The sequence below is a fragment of the Elaeis guineensis genome, chromosome 1, assembly GCF_000442705.2.
Source record: "Elaeis guineensis isolate ETL-2024a chromosome 1, EG11, whole genome shotgun sequence".
In the NCBI taxonomy this organism is placed as follows: Eukaryota; Viridiplantae; Streptophyta; class Magnoliopsida; order Arecales; family Arecaceae; genus Elaeis; species Elaeis guineensis.
Window position 1 is genome coordinate 91,439,324 of NC_025993.2, and position 16,913 is coordinate 91,456,236.

A 16,913-nucleotide genomic window follows, 5' to 3' on the forward strand; every position below is an offset into this window, starting at 1 on the left:
TTCCCCAAGCCCATAAAACATAGGCCCACCGTGGCATGATTGTGAGGAAAGATGGTGCTATGCCCGGATAGCCTCGCTCATGCGAGGCATTCAAGATAATGCTAGTCTGACAAGCTAGCCATATAGTCTGAGATGAAAATTTTTGAGAGGTTGACCCTCAAGAAATTGTCTGGGCAATTCTATATTTTTTTTTTATCTCTATAGGGGAGCAAAGTGACGATAGAAGACTCGTCAAACAATAATTTGACCTATACTGATAGGCAAGTTTTGTGAGCGCGCATCACATGGTGATGTCTCGAGGAGATCCATGAGTGTCGCTAGTCATGGAGTACAAGTATGGCTTATAGAATATTGGTCGGAATATATACATCAAAGTTGGGCCAAGGACCAAGGGTGGCCAAGAGGTTCATGCCAAGGAGAGGATGGCTGGATGCAATGATCAGCTGGTCGAATATGTTTACTTGATAGGCAAACTTAGATGCCAATATCGTGGCAGTGCACAATGTGTGAGTGGCCTTGGATATAGGATATTGAAAAATATAGCCGTGGACCTTTAGGACCGTGGTAATGTGCGAGTAGGCCATGAATATTATTGAGAAGTGTGGCTATTGATGGAAGGCATTTTGGGGATGTGAGATTAGAATCATGGCACAAGAGCTTGTGAGGAACCCTGGATAGTAGAAACTACGAGGGCTTGCACATGTACGATCAACCATAACTTCAAGAGACTGCAAGACATATTGGCTTAGTGGCTTGTCTAAGCAACACTAGAGATGGGTTATTTGAGCCTCATGCATAATAGTGGTGTTTCATGGTCATGTTATATGAATTTAGTGTATGTATTTCTAAAGGACAATATGATGGCTTGCAAATCAGTGGTATAGTGGTTATGTCATAGAATGAAAGTACTCCAAGAATTGAGACATCTTGGATGAGCGGTACTTGACTTAAGGGCAAAGCCATAGAGTTGGCATAGAGGTGCTAACTTCCAAAAGACTCTCAGAAAGAGCACACTATGGCATTGAGGTGCGCATGAGCATTGCAGCTGATGTGAGAGGTTGGATTGCATACGAGCACTTACGAGTGTCGCATGTGTTTAGTTCAACAAAGTCCTTGGGCAGGGACATAAAGGTGCATGCTTGACTATGTAGCTAGCCAACTGCTAGCTCACACGTATATTCGAGAGAAGCACTTAGAAGGGCTGACCTTAGTGTGTGGCTTGCCGAAGCAACCAGAATACTAGATTCTTCTATCAGTTGATGATGATCCGAAGGTCTGCCAATCACATTAGCCAACTAAGTGAGAGCGATGGTAGAGTGGTAGATAACGGTAATGAGATCAATGGGCAAGTACTCTAGTTCTTTAGGTCGCAATAGACCACATATTTGGGTAGGGATGTCCCCCTCCAAGGGTCCCAGCACATGTGCCACATCTTCGATCAGGAGAATGAGGCCCTGACTCACCTAATGTCTATTGCGGAGGTGTATGGGGCCCTTTGATCTCTTAGGGAAGATAAAATTTCAGGGCCAAATGGGTTCCCTCCTCTCTTTTTCATCAGTACTGGCCTATTGTTGGGGGGAGGTGGTGGAGGGATGCAATTGGTCTTTAAGTCCAAAGATCTTCTGGAGGAGTAGAAGAAGACATTGATCACTTTCATCATGAAGAGACCTAATGCGTCCATCCCGATACACTTCAGACTGATCAATCTTTGCACCACTCTCTATAAAGTGTGTGGTAGGATCTTGATAGAGCGGCTGAAGCTGATTATACATCATCTAATTAGTCCTGACGGATATTTTTGTCAGCGGTGTTGCATTACCAATAATGTTCTGCTCACTCAAGAGTTCAGGCAAAATTTATGATGAGCCCTTGTTTGTCGAAGCCTAATGGCAAACAAGTTGAACATAGAGCAGACTTATAACTGGATGAGCTGGCATTTTTTTGCGGCAGATGCTATAAAAGCTCACCTTTCAAGATAGATGGATTAGATGGGTCATGAACTGTGTGGATATCCCAAGCTTTGTCATCATGATCAATGGTGCTCCGACGGAATCTTTTACTCGACGGATGGGCTTTACCAAGGGTGCCCTCTTTCCCACTATCTATTCATTTTATATGCTGATCCTTTGTCTCGTGCTTTGAGGGACGCAGTTCAAGGTCAGAGCTGGAGCCCTACTGGCCCGCCCCAGGACTTAGCCACTTTTATAACTTCTTTTTGCAGATGACTTGCTACTTATTGGTTGGGCCTCGATCCAAAATACGAGATGCTTTGCGACTATTGTTAAGGCCTACTGTTGGGCTTCTAGCCAGCTAGTGAATCTACAAAAGTCTATGATCACCTTTAGTGCTAAGATGAAGATTCAGATGAAGCAGACGATTCAGGACAGCCTAGCAATTCTGAAGAAGATTAGAGCCTTGACCTATTTGGGGGTCCCTATCATCGGGTGGAGACTTCGGAGGGCCAACTATAGGCCCATGGAGCAGCGGATCCAGGATCGCCTCAAGAGCTAGCAAGCCAATACTCTCACCATGATGGATATGACTACGCTCGTGAGATTGGTCTTGAGTTCCATCCTGACCTACCTCTTGGCGAACATAGTGGTGCCGAGCTCTTATCTCAGAGGATTGGAATAATAGCTCTAAAACTTTCTATGGGGCTCAAGGTATGATAGACATGGGCTTCACTTATTGCCCTGGGAGATGGTCTGCCAACTTGTGAGAGATGGGAGCCTTGGGATTCAGTCCTTATTGATTAAGAGGAAGGCTATGATTGTAAGACATGCAACTAAATTTCTCATCCAACCAGACTACATGTGGAGTAAGATGATGAGGGCTTATATGGGGCATCGAGTCAGGAGTTGCAAATCCTGATTGATCGTGGTTACTCCTTCATATGGAAGGAGATTTGTACTCATGCCTAGCAATATTGACCCAGGCAGATGACTAATTGGGGATGGAACATCAGTTGATGTGACTCAAGATATCTGAATTTTTAGCTTGCCTCTCTCTCGTTGGCTGACCTACGTTAACATGGAGGTGGACAACCATCTATGAATCTATGACTTGATGACTGCTGATGACAGGGGCTAGAGAACAAAGGATGTCATGTCTCTTTGGTAGTCAACTCGTTGATCAGATTCTCGCTATTCCGGTTTCCATCCATCGAAGTCAGGATTTGAGGGTGTAGGTTGATCGTATTGCCTAAGATTCCAATAAGGGACCTCGTTGAGATGTACAGACCTGGGACAAATAGGAGGATCAAGGCTACTTGGATCTGGAGTGGCTTTTCACCCCAAGATGAGACTCTTTCTCTAGAAGGTCACTTGGGATCGGCTTCCAATGCATATGTTACTCAAAGATAGGGGTATAGAGCTTCTGACTTCTTGTTCGATTTGTAGGTTGGAGGACGAGTTGACGAAGCATGTCCTCTTCGTTATCTAAGACGAGGTTAATTTGGAGGATGGTGGATGATCAGTCTTAGAGGGCCAGCAGCGGCGCTTGACTGGACCCCTTCTTTGATGCAATCTGTCTTAGTATGACCGTAGTGTCAACATGTTCCTAGAGAACCAAGATGGTGTATATTGCCATCAAATCTAGCTTTCCAGAAACATCTTGATCTTCGAAGTCAAAATTGTGCCTACGCATTAGATGCTAGAAACAGTTTTTTACTTAGCTGCAAAGTACATTCGACGCTATTAGCCTATATCTTAACACCCCAAATTCTAGGACTCCCATGCTGCTCTTATAGCGACCCAGATGATTCTTTTTATTTCTTGAGAGCCCCCTTCTTCGGAATTTGTCAAGGTTAACTTTGATGATAGCATTAGAGATGGCAGAGATGGTACTGGTTATAATATCATCCACAGTCCAAATGCTAGATTGCTAACGGTAGAGGGGTCACATCTTGAAACTTTCATCTCCAAAGCTAAACTTCAAACTGCTTGGATGAGCATCATTTGCACCAGATGAGCTGCGAGCGAAAAGTATTTTTATACAGAATAATTTTGCCATAATTACCAAATAGATTCGATAAAAGATAAAACAATTAAAGGTCCATACGCTCCTCCATGACATCTGAGATTCCTTTTATGATTCCATCATGGTGTCTATTCGGTATTATTTCGAGAGGTGAATAATATGACAAATTGGATAACATCATACATTGCCAAGCATATCAGAAACTAGACCTTATGCAAGGACAAGATCTGCCCACGGACCACGCAGGGTGTTTTATTTTTTGACTTTTTAAATTGTACTCACATTAAAGTGGTGCGACCACTCGCATACACCCAAAAAAAAAAAAACACTCACCCCATGACACCTTGGCACGAACCTCTCTGGCAACATGCCGAAGGAGCAATATGAGCTTCTCAAACCCCACCAAGAATAGAATCTCTATTGAGATTCTATCCAGCATCAAGAATCTTGTGGGGCTTTAGAGTCCAAATTTGAGCAAGAACAGACCCTCCAGCAGCATTCTCGAACTTGAAGGCATTGGATCTCAGCAGGTAGAAGAACCTTCTAGCGATCTTCTGGCTGCCAGACCTTCAGGTGATCTTTATCACTAAGAACTTCAACTGAGTCCCTTAGGGTTCCGGCAGCCTTTCGAGCTTGCGGCATCTGAACCAGACTGCCAGCTCCTCTAGCATGACCCCCTCGACCTACGGCTACATTTGATCCCTTCAAGTCCTCTCCCTCGGCAATCACATCTATAGTGAAATCTTGACGCAGCTCGCTAGCTGCTCCAATGTCTCCATCCTCCAGCTCAGCTCCAATGAATTGTCTTTCCCCATTCCGACGAATGTGTCCTCACTTTCTCCAATACCGTGAAGCTCGATCTCGGCCAAAACAATCTCTCCCACGAGTCTCGTTAGAATGTGGACAACGTCCACCTATGAGGCAATCATGATGGAAGAGGCATTCTAGGAGGCGAAGTCACTGGGAAAGGCCAATGCATCAGAACCTCATGGTGTCAAGGAGTTGCTGCACCTGCCCACTGCCACATTTTCGACTGTTGGTCTACAGCCACATGCCCAACGGCAACTTCGCGATGCTCCACATCCTCAACTAGCCCAGGCACCATCTCATTGCCTGCAGTATAGTCCAAACCTAGCCTTCAGTCCTCCAGCATCATCCATAGGGGCGCAGGATAATTTTGTCATCAAATATGAAGGAAAAAAAAAGGCTGAGTTAGCCTGGCAACATATTGCAGACAATTATAAAGTATAACTTTATAGGGATCAATTTGCAAATGGGCACAAGGGAAGGAGTTATATGCAATATTGGCAAATATTGGAAGATATATGCAAGAAAAACCCACCTAATTATGATAAATCATTGAAAAAAATAAAGGGCTCTGCGAGTTATTCTCTTTGATACAACAATCGTGACAATGAGCACAAGTATTTATGTAGCTAATCAAGCTGTGTGAGATTAGAAGATGCGTAGCCATGATTCATCTGACCGCTTAATCTTAGCTAGTATGCAAAATTGATGAGCATTAGAAGTCTCGGTGAAATAACACTGCCTCTCATCATTTGGGCCCTTCGCTGAGGCCTGGTGGCATTCCTAAGCTTTGGGCGAGATTGCTCATTCTCTCTTTCATGGCCTAGAAGGAATTTTTTATGCAATTGTTTAGCTTAATATACTTCACAAACTCAAACATGGGATCTTGGATTACAAGGATACAAGTCTTACCTCGACACTTTTTTGGTGTGCATCCTTGTATGCCTCGGTTACCAACAAAGAGAGCTTCTGCAAAGATAATATAAAGGATGAGGATTTCAGGTTCTTATTAAATTACACAGATAGAAGAAATATCCAAGAAAAATTTTCAACTGAATACTCATATAACAACATAAAAAATCTTGAAGGATCATATCTTTCACATAGGTGTCAATTCATTCCTGGATGAAACAATGATGATGTATCGCTTACCTCCATCTTGAAATTAGATTAGATATATACTGACATAATTGTTATGTTCATTTCATCAATGATACAACATTGGTTAAAAAAAATAAAAGGAGGCCTGACAAATAAAGGCCTGGATTTCAAGGCATAAATGTTGAGAAAAGAAAGCTGACCATATACAAGGATGATGCTACTTTACAAATGGTGGCGCATTTAAAATGCACAATCCACCATCTGCCTTTTCCTCAGGCCGCTGCTGCCACCAGCTCACCGGCAGGCAGGCGGCGGCAAAGAAATATGAGGAAAAAGTGGACGGGTAAATGGCTCTAAACCACTAGCACCATATCACAGAAACTGTATTCCTGTACCAGAGAAATGATTCAATGTCATCTTCCAAATCTTCTCCCATCACAAATGGAGTGACTCATGGAACATGAAGTATAAAATCAAGAAGGCCCAGCCGAGCACATTCTTCCTACCGGCTGTCAACCATTTCCTTAATATTTCTCGTAGTAGTTCACATGCTACTGGATAAAAATGATATAATAGAAATTTGGTGACCATATGTCTGATAAGATGGTCATTTCCTGAGAGTAGTGTAGGCACTGTGATAAGCAAATTAGCAAGCAGTAACATACCAAAAATTTACAATCAGATCATTCCATAGCCAAGTGGCTGATATCATGGTACACCACCAATTAAGATTTCTCTAAAATACCATCACGATGCAAGGTAAAAATTGAAGCTGAGTTCATCTATTTCAATACATGCAAGTATTTCTAATATTATCAAAATTTACAGAGACAGCCACTGGAAAATGGTGCAAAATCAGCACTTACTTCAGGCCCCAACTCCATCGCAGCCTCTGTTATTTCAGTGCGTACAGGTTGCTGGTTTCCAGAAAGTGTTACCTGATAAAATGATCAACTGAAATTAAATGGAGAACCTATAGATAACTTTTTTCACACTAATATGAGGATGCACCATTGCTAATTGCAGCTGCACAGCATGAAATGATAACGGACACTAAAAAAAAGGACCCAAACTCCATGATACAAATGCTAACATGATTACATTCTATTGCAGTTGTTTGGCTTTATAAATATGATAATAAAAGTCACTGTCAACAATTTCAGAGGTACCAGTGCTAGGTTGTCCATTGGTAATATCCGTGATTTAAGTACAGGTGCTATATAACCTTGATATAAACCGTAAGTAACCATAAAGTGTGATACAACCTACAAGTAACTATAAGGTGTTACATATAAACTATAATTATAAGTGTGTTCATCAACACAGGCAATGGCAGTTATTTTAACAGAGATATGATGTAGATTCTCAAAGAGACCTGGGATTGGAGCTGGGCTAGCTTCAAATATGTGCGCACACACATTTGCACTAAAGGTTAGTATCTTATATGCATGTAAATGCCGCCAATGCAATAACCTTATAAGCATGTAAATGCCAGAAGGTATATGATAGCAAAAATACAGTGAAACAGATGTTTCATGAGTGGCAGTAACATTTGATGGTGTATACTTAATTATGTGTTATTCATAAACACATTGTTGATTTATCATTTACTACAAATATCTGCAGAGAAATGGGAACTTCGAGTGTGCAAAGGAGGCTTAAAAAGCCATCGAAACTGATTAAAAGAGACAGCATACTGAAAGAATAAAGATCATAAAAAATTGTGGACCAAAATAATTGCGAACAGAAGGTTGAAGTTAAGAAAGGTTTATAAAATAATAGGCCACTAGTACAATGTATCATTGAGATGCCAAGCATGACCTATAAATTAACTTAGGGTTTTTTGTGTACATACCCTTCCAAATATTAGAATTTATATGAATACCTTCCTAAAATTGATATTTGTATGTATACCCTGATAAAACACTTGTTTTGCATATGTGCCCCCTTTTTTTTTTTTTTGACAAATATACGGATGTCATCTAACCCCGTTAAGAAATTGGCAGTATAAAATTTAAATGATTGAAATACTCTTAATGGATAGATACACAAAAAGAAATATTTATAAGGGTAAACATGCAAATAGCAACTTTGCGATAATATTCATACAATTTAACATATTTAAGAGGATATACACGCAAAAAAAAAATCTATTTTTATCTATTTCAACTTATTTTAACACTCAGACTCATCTAGTGCTTGCTCATCAATATTTTCTACGAAAATATTGGTCAAAAAAAGATCAATTCAATGATTAAATAACAAAAAATTTTATTATTAGGAAGATGGAAAGTTCAATTGGTCAGATAAGTTTCTAGTGAGACCATTAACATATTACTCGCTTTTGAAGTAAAAAATTAATTTTACAATTTTAATTAATTTTTAATTTAAATAAATATGAAAATAATTTTATAATTTTAATTAATTTTTAATTTAAATAAATGTGATTTTCACTAATGACAACAGCTAACTGTTGTGTCAAAGATATTCATGTAAAAATAATATTTGTGAGAGTACACATGCAAATATCAATTTTGAAAGGGTGTTCATGCAAAAACCAATATTTAAGAGGATATTCACATAAAAAACCGAAGGATTTTTTTTTTGCATGCATACCCTCCTAAATATATGAAATTACATGAATATCTGTAAAATTGCTATTTACATATATATATCCTTATAAATATTTTTTTTTGCATATATACCCATTAAAGATATTTCAATCATCTCAATTTTAAAACTATTAATTTCTTAACAGGTTAGATGGCATGGGTACATATGCAAAATAAATAAATAAATAAATAAAATAAAATAAAAGGGTATACATGTAAAATAAGTTTTTTATGAGGATGTATGTGCAAATATCAATTTTGGAAGGATACTCATGCAAATTCTAAGGTTTAGAAGGGTATGTATGCAAAAAAACCCATTAATTTAACTAAAAATTACAAGTCATTATTGATGTGAGAGATCAATTAAAAGCACAGCATAAACATCTTACAACATAAAATAGCAAATTTTTCCTTCTTAAATTCTGAAAGTGAATCATACACTTCATTTTTTTCAGATCTATAAACTGTAGACGTTCTACGGTTTGATAGCATGGTAAAGTACCTCTAGGCAAGGCAAAAGGGTTAATTATGCATATGTAGCGTCGAAACTTGACATAGAATTTTGAAAATGACACCTTTACCAGTGCTAGTATTTAAGCTGTCACGTATTGAAGTGACACACAGCCAACACCTTTTTTTTAACATCAAGTGACATACATTCTCTTTTTTTCCCAACAAACAAGATTATCATTGACCAGCCAATTTAGTTAAAGACATTTTACATATACATACATACAAGTGCATACTTTTGTGAATTTTAATTAATAATTCATTTTTACAGTGTGTCTTCATTCAGGTTTGTCAGGAATTTGGCATGTTGGACACTCAAGACACCTGGACACCAAAATCCTGTAATATAAAAGCTTATCGTGTATCTTTTGCAGACTAATTATATTTAACACATAGTCAAAGATAAAGAATTCCTGAGGGTGTAATGTTGTAAACAATTTAAAAGATAACTTGGCAGTGTGCATCAAACAATATATTGAGACCAATATGTACTGCAATTTACCCATTTTATGAGGTTAACATGGTTCAGTTTTCAGTCATGATCAAGATAAACAACACGTGTGGACAGACATACCTTGATCAACTCACCTTCACAGTAACCATCAAACTCTGCTCTGCGAGACAAACAGGGATGAAAGTGAGGCCACATTTTCTCATGAAAATAAGGAAAAAACATTATTCAGAATCTAATGACTAATGCATACGCTGCAAGCTCCTTTTGCAGACGGACAGCCTCAACTTGGACCACCGTCTGAGCCTTCCTAATATTCTCATACAGATTTTGCATGTTTCCAAACATCCCCGGCTAAAGCACATAAAAGGAGATGAATAGAGTTAGGTTAACTTTAGAAAAGAAAGACTTTGGCCATAGAAAATGATGGTATCCATATTATCAAGGGATAGGTGCAAATTTAGAGTATGGATGCTTAAGTTAAAAATACATTTGACAAACATCAGGACAACAGTAGAGAATATGGTGCTGCCAAAGTGCTACTATAAGGTAGGATTTTCTCCTCTTAGTAAGAACCCGACAAGCTATATCTTCAGATCATCTTCAAAAGTACAAGTGTCAGTCACATCCAAAAATTAGCATGAGACAGCAATCAATCATATCAACAGAAAAAGGCCAAGAGGATTACAGAAAATAGGAATAAATTCTTGGGATATCTAGTATGTATTGAGGAAAGATGGTTCAAGATCGTTCTTTATCTTGATCAAATATCTCAATAGTTACAAATGTGATTTGACTAGTATCTCAAGGGATAAGTTTTTCAATTGTAAAATTAAGGGTCATCAAATGCTGCTTGGCAAAAATTCAGGTCCAATTATCCCAACCACTTAGGGTCCAGTTTATGATTTTTTTTTTTTTAATCAATCCCTACCAAGGGCTGAATTTACTAACACAGCCTTTTTCTTGTTCACTTGTGTGTTTTGGGATTCCCCACATATTTCCAACCCTTTCAAGACAGGTCCAAGACTCTCATTTACCTAGTACCCCTTAGACCTTGGTCACATCAGCTTGTTCCATCTCAGCTCAACTCCTGAATACTATCATTAATTGGTGCAACTCCCCATTTACTCTTATATACTCACTTCTCTCAACCACATGATGTTTTAAAATTCAAAATTCATGAGCACAAGCAATAACAAGTATGCCATCTGGAATAGGGTCCAAGTCCAGTGAAGTGAATATATTGAAACATTGAGATCTGAGCATATATAATTTTAGAAAGCTAGCCACTATTCAAGGCCATGTAGATATCCATCTCTGTCTCACTGAATGGGAGAGCAAGTAGAGTAGTTCCAAGTCTACTCAATTTGTACAGCACCTTGACTTGAAACATGTAATCGGAGGGCACACCGTGACATATAAAATTCAATTGAACTAAGGTAAAGACCAAAACTATAAGAATTTGGAAAAGCAAGTAATGGATAAGAACAATATTTATTTATGAAACAAGTAATATATACACAAGATTCAAATGCGAATATAAAGATGTATAGGCTTGAAGACTGAAAGAAAATTCAAGATTTTCTACCCTCTTTTTCTAGAATTTTTGCTCACAAAATAGTGATGTTTTCCTCGTGCCAACTTACCCAAGTGTCAGTCCTTTCTCGACAAGAGCCAAAGCAAGTATTTATAGATATGCCTGCCAGTGACTATTTCCAATAACTGTATAACAAATGTGCTTTTAGGCTGTTTTTTCCCCTATCTTCCAGTCTTAAATTCTAAAAATTCTAGAACCATTGCCCACTTAAAACAAGAAGCAGAAACAAAATAATCAGAGAGCAAAGAAGAAATGCATGAAGAAGCTTCTGCAAATCACCGAACTAAACAAATAATTAAAGTAACTAACATCATTACAAATGACATCACTCCTTAAAACGTCATTTTATATTTCAACTGAATTCTCAACGCATTTTAATCACAGTCAAAACTGATTCAAAATCAAGGTGGATTTGGATTTATGATTAAAACTAGCTTATGTGCCTAAATATATTATATGTATGGAGAAATTAGCTAATTTCATCATTTCTCCATTTTCTTGAGTTCTAGAGAGCATTTTGTCATGATTAAGCTCAGATTTTCTGAGATTTAAGAAATTTTAGAGTTATTCTGATAATGTGTTAGAAGCAATTGCGTGGAAATGAAAGCTAGTATGACCATCCCAGAGATCAGATCTTGTCTGCATGTAGATTGTCATGTGTAGAGTTAGAGATCAAAAAACGAGCTGTATTTTTGTTCTGAACTTTTTATTTTCCAAAAGAAAAAAAACTTTTGTTGGTTTAGCACAAAGATTTTGAACCCAAAAGTCTATAAACATAATATTTCCTAAAGTGAAGTCTAATCTTCTTTATTTTGGCTTTTTGTAATATTTTCCCTTTATTTTACTTTATTTTTTTTATTATTATTGGCACAGCTGGATCAAAAGCTACCAAAATTAAAACTTGTTTGGTTCCACAGATATCCAAACCAAGTTTTGCAATCTTACCATAAATATCCATATATTAAGGCAACAAAATCCTTAAACATGTACTTATAATGTCATAAAATTTAATTGATTTGATAATTGTTCAATATATGGATCTTGTAGAATGTGGACCTGTTATTATATTCTTGGATGGTGATCCTCCATTTGATATCTTTATATCATATTATGGGCACATTACAATCAAGAAGGAATTATACTCACCTAAAAAGCTAAATTAAATACTGATATCCCATATTGAAATGTAGCACTTAGGTCCAGGTAACCTTTTGTCCCTTATGTAGTATGACTTTGTCGAGACCATTGTATCATGAGTTTCAACTCGGTCATACAATAGCGGTCAACCTATAGGACATATGACTAACATAGGCTCCAAATACAATAAGACTTGGATACTGCACCACATCTGGTAAAGAATGTGCAAAACATTGTTCAATCACCATGACATTTTCATGATTACACAAACAAGCCAAACTAAGGTTTTTCTTGTTGTCTAACTGAGCTTTTGGTCAAGCTCGAGTGATGTTCGTTGAGATGCCGCCACCAACTTGAACTAAGATTGGAGGATGATCCTACATCTATTGTGATGCCTCTCTTCTTTTCTCCAGAGGACCTACTCTTCAAATGTTACAAATACTCCTTTTATTTAGAAACGTCTCTTCATCATCAACTTGAGTAGCTTCTTCCACTCTTTTGCCTGAAGTGTCATTTGCATTCTTTCTTAGGATCAAGTGCCTCCTAAATCAGATTGTACTGACATCAACTAACACAGTAGAAACATGCACAACCTCATACCAAGAAAGCAACGAAAGTTGAAGTTCTTTTGGTGCCCCACTGATGTCATCATGGTGCAGCTAATTGTAGAAGATGTCATACATTGCTTCAATTTGACATGAACAAGGCAGACCGCTTTAACTATATGAAGCCAGCAAACCATTACACAATCTTAAATCTGAGAACTAAAACTTGAAGGCAAATTCTGAGTATATCCTCAGTTGCTAAAAGCATTAGCCTCCATTTTAAGCATTAAGCCTCCATGTTAAGCATTTTTTTCAAATTGACTAACATGGTTAGAGCTCCATCTGTCAATCCTTACAACTTATGTTGAAAGTTTCACCACAATCAAGCTTCTCCCATTAAGAAAATTGACTATAAGACCCTCTAAACTGTATTTGACAGGTATTAGGTGATTGAGATTTTTAAGGTATCAATAGAACACATACTTCCATAAACTTCAAAACTTAAATGTTGAAACTTCCATAAAAATAGAAGGCAATGCATTTTGATATGGCAAAAGTGTGTTGACTTCTCTGGGGATGTGAGTAGATGGAAGTTGTTCATAAGAATATATGGAAGGAAACATTTAGCCTGATCTATCATAGGGCATGGTGAACAGTTTCAAAGGATATAATGTTTGATATGTCCATTGTTAGCTTGATACATCAAGTATTACTAAACATATCAAATGATGGATTAGTTGGCATCCCAAACATGTTGGACATCTGGACACTTCATAATGCTAGCCACTGCAAATTGTCAAATCATGATGGGGCCATCTTTCCATGTCAACTACTCATTTCTAAAGAAGATATAATAAGTTTATATTACATTCTAAAGTCAGGCTAGAATCAAGACACACTAAGCTCACTTGATTATATCAATCTAAACTTGTAAAATTGTGAATATGACATGCTTTCTGAAGTGTATCATGCCAAATTGGATGGACATCTTGGGGTGCAACCTTTAATATATTCTGGGGGAAATATGTATGATTTATTTAACAACCAAGATGAGGTATCACTTTATGATCAAAGCATCCTTGATTAAAAAAATAATGCTGCACACCTTGACCACTATGATGCAAATGATACAGTGACCTATCTCATTATGGGAATGAAGTTGCTCTCAAATTTCTCCATCATAGCGAGTAAGAGACCTTAAGTATGATTCTTGTGAATGGATACGATACATAAAACAAGAGTTTAATTTAATAAATCTGATCCACTCACAAACTTTTTATTTGTATTTTTACCATTTGTTTGTCTTGACATTAATCTTATTATGTTTATGCAATGTGCATGAAAATTCTTCACAGAACCAGAATACAGATCCACTCAATAGCCTTTGTATCTGATTCTTATCCATAATCTTGAGTTTCTACTACCAATACATTGAAATAAAGACACTTTGGTAACCTGTATAAAGTAATTATCGAACATAATAAATATGGTGAATAGCATATAAGAAAAAGAATATCCTGTAAAAGCTGTAAGTCTTTAAATACTTGTCGTCTACATGACCCTGATCTCCTAGATCAGTGTTTGAAGGTAACACTCCCAACACAACCAAATTTTTTTCTGTAATTTTTCTGACTTCCTTGTGGGAAATGTGTGAATTACTTATCAACTTTCAATAGATAAACCAAAAGAAGGCACCAAGGGTTACTCAAACAAAGGATCAGGTTTACAATGGCGAAATAGAAGGGTACACTGTTTCTTTCTATCTTGTGTATGGTGGACCATCTATAAGAAAGGAATGATCAGGTTATTAAAAAAACAGACCAGAGTGCATTTTTGATAGACGCAGAGGGTTTTTTTTTATTTTAAGTTCTTTTCTATTGTGATTTGATGGTGTTTACATCCTTCCATGGGTTTTCTTGTCTTTTTCTACATTCCAAGTCATAGGCATAGGATTTCTCTCAAAACCATCATCCAGCTTATCCCCATATATTGCAATGACATCAATAAATAACAGGAAGAACATATGAGTACTAAAACAAATATTTAAGCTATACATGTCTAGAAGAGTGCATATGAATGTTTCAACATTCATTTGTTATTTATTGGATCAATAAGGGATTAGAAGTTTCATTGTCTATGGTCAAATTCAATCCTATTAGTAAAGCTAGCATGCTATGAAGAGCATCATAAAATTCAAATATGAATGGGGCAACAAATGGTTTGCTTCCTCACCTTTGATGGAGGATCATCACTATTCTCACTCTTCTCCTTCTTTCCTCCAAATAAACCATATACACGAAGAGACTTCAATGTGTGTGTTCGTTTGCTAATGGGCCATGACAAAATTGGAACACCATTTGCATCAAGTTTATGACCTAAAATGGAGCACGGTCATAGCTGAAATTTAAAACTTTCGAAAGAAGAACATAAAGCTGGCATGTTTATGCATTGCCACTAAAAACAATACAACAGTAGTTGTTAATTTTCAGAAAAATCAGGCACCATGAAGATCATATAATAAACCATACATACCATTAAAGAATGACATATCACATGAGCCTATACTTATATTTAGTAGTTAATCCAAATATCTATGAAAAATTCCAGGATTTGGTATATGCATGTATAAGGCGCATGTTCCCTTACAAGACACGCATGTATAAGCAAAGACGTATACAGCTTTACAATATATGCATGCATCTGTGGTTTTTGAAATGATGCACGAAAATGCAAGAAACATCAACATGATGCATATTGTTACTGGATTGCAATTGTAATCTTACCTTAGACCATCAAAACAGTGCTGAACATCTACTGGATAACTACATAAGCCTAAAATTTTTCCATTAGGATCATTGGAAGCATAAAGAAACAATCTTATAGTCAACAACTAGGCAAAGCTGACAAGCAATAACCAGGCTTCGCAAACCTACTCGTGATTCATGAACATCTAGAAGCATGGAAAAATAGCTATCATTAAAGTCTGACCCTGCTTTACTAACAAAATTGATAATTCTTTCATACGTCATAATTAAAATAATGAAACAAGAAGTCATTCCAGCTATAAATGTTAAATGATTCACCCTAATCACCTTATCCATGTTTTCTTCTAATAAATAACATGTATTCAAACTTCAAATTCTAAACTTTTTCACCCTCTAGTTAAGGACAGATGCATAGCTCGAAAGTCTACCTCAAACTGGTAATTCAAGCTAACCAAATAACAGTTCATGGACATCGCAATGAGCTCAGGTGGATGTCACACTTCCTAACATAATGATCACTCAGAAAGCAGAGATGCAAACAAAACCAAGCCTCTAACAGGGAAAAGAGGAAAAGAAAAGCATAGCTTGCAACCAAAGATCACATCTTTTTATCATATCAGGAATCCGGAACATGCATAACTGCCAGAAAACAACACCAGCTTGTTCAGGAGTGCCTCTGAAACCTATTTTCTCTAAAAGCATCAACGAATTTTGTCCTAGATAAGCTTATGTTCTTCAATTATTTGCAAAAGAAAAGAGAGAAAAGTTACAAAACCAAGTGAATGAAGAATCAAGCCACCAATTCAAATCAATACATAAATTAAGTTTCGACGTAAGAACCAATCGAAGAAATCGAGTCCCGAGGAGAAAAACCCTAAACGGCTGTGGTGAGGTCGAGCAAAATACTCACACAAGGGAGAGGAAGGGAAGGCGGAGGCAATCCCGTCCGTGGGTATCAGTAAGTTGCCGACTAAAGCGCTCGTAGACACCATTGGAGAGAGCAAAAAGCTTAGAGAGAAGAAAAGGAGAGAGGAAGAGAGAGGGGAAGCATGGAAGAAGTGATCCTCTGAGGATAGATATTAGCTCCGGGTGTCGAGTACCCTCTGTAGCCTATCCATGCGACGTCTGTAGACCAGGGTTATTTTGTAAACCAGAGCGGGTCCGGTCCGGTCAAATTATCGAACCAGCCTAGATTTTTTTTTTTTTTTTTTTTTTTTTTATCTTCCTCCCCCTTGCTTTTTGTCAAAAAAAAAAATGATAATAATTGCCTATAAAACACATTAGCCGCATTAGAGATAATGGCTGTTAAAAATTTTTATAGCAGTCTTGAAGGCCTCTCCTTATATTTATATAGCAACTAGCTTAGGACCCCACCATACGATGCATGGTATATAATTATTTTTTAAATAA

At 37.3% G+C, this 16,913-nt stretch overlaps 1 protein-coding gene across 2 annotated transcripts; it reads right to left on the bottom strand.

Annotated features, from left to right (window-relative positions):
* Window positions 1-4,188: 4,188 nt before the first annotated feature.
* Window positions 4,189-16,609, bottom strand: LOC105038159 (nucleoid-associated protein At2g24020, chloroplastic). 2 transcript variants are annotated; one of them, XR_003799766.2, is made up of 8 exons: window positions 16,414-16,609; window positions 14,971-15,113; window positions 9,713-9,813; window positions 9,583-9,622; window positions 6,753-6,824; window positions 5,698-5,754; window positions 5,321-5,608; window positions 4,189-5,114 (listed from the first exon to the last, which is right to left on the bottom strand). XR_003799766.2 is itself a non-coding variant. In XM_010913871.3 (7 exons), exons 1-7 carry the CDS (start codon window positions 16,493-16,495, stop codon window positions 5,534-5,536), a joined length of 570 nt encoding a protein of 189 aa, XP_010912173.1. In that variant the 5' UTR covers window positions 16,496-16,609; the 3' UTR covers window positions 5,305-5,533. The 2 variants fall into 2 exon arrangements, 1 of the variants encoding a protein (XP_010912173.1); XM_010913871.3 differs by lacking the exon at window positions 4,189-5,114 and having other exon boundaries at window positions 5,305-5,608.
* Window positions 16,610-16,913: the final 304 nt, after the last annotated feature.

What these genes read in the sequence shown, in the direction of transcription:
- LOC105038159 (XM_010913871.3), bottom strand. Translation starts at nt 16,495, where the DNA reads ATGGTGTCTACGAGCGCTTTAGTCGGCAACTTACTGATACCCACGGAC. An exon ending in CTGCAAAAGGAGCTTGCAGC is followed by an intron (nt 9,623 to 9,712) that starts GTATGCATTAGT and finishes TTTGTCTCGCAG; the next exon opens with AGCAGAGTTTGATGGTTACT. An exon ending in GTGAAGGTGAGTTGATCAAG is followed by an intron (nt 6,825 to 9,582) that starts GTATGTCTGTCC and finishes TCATTTTATCAG; the next exon opens with GTAACACTTTCTGGAAACCA.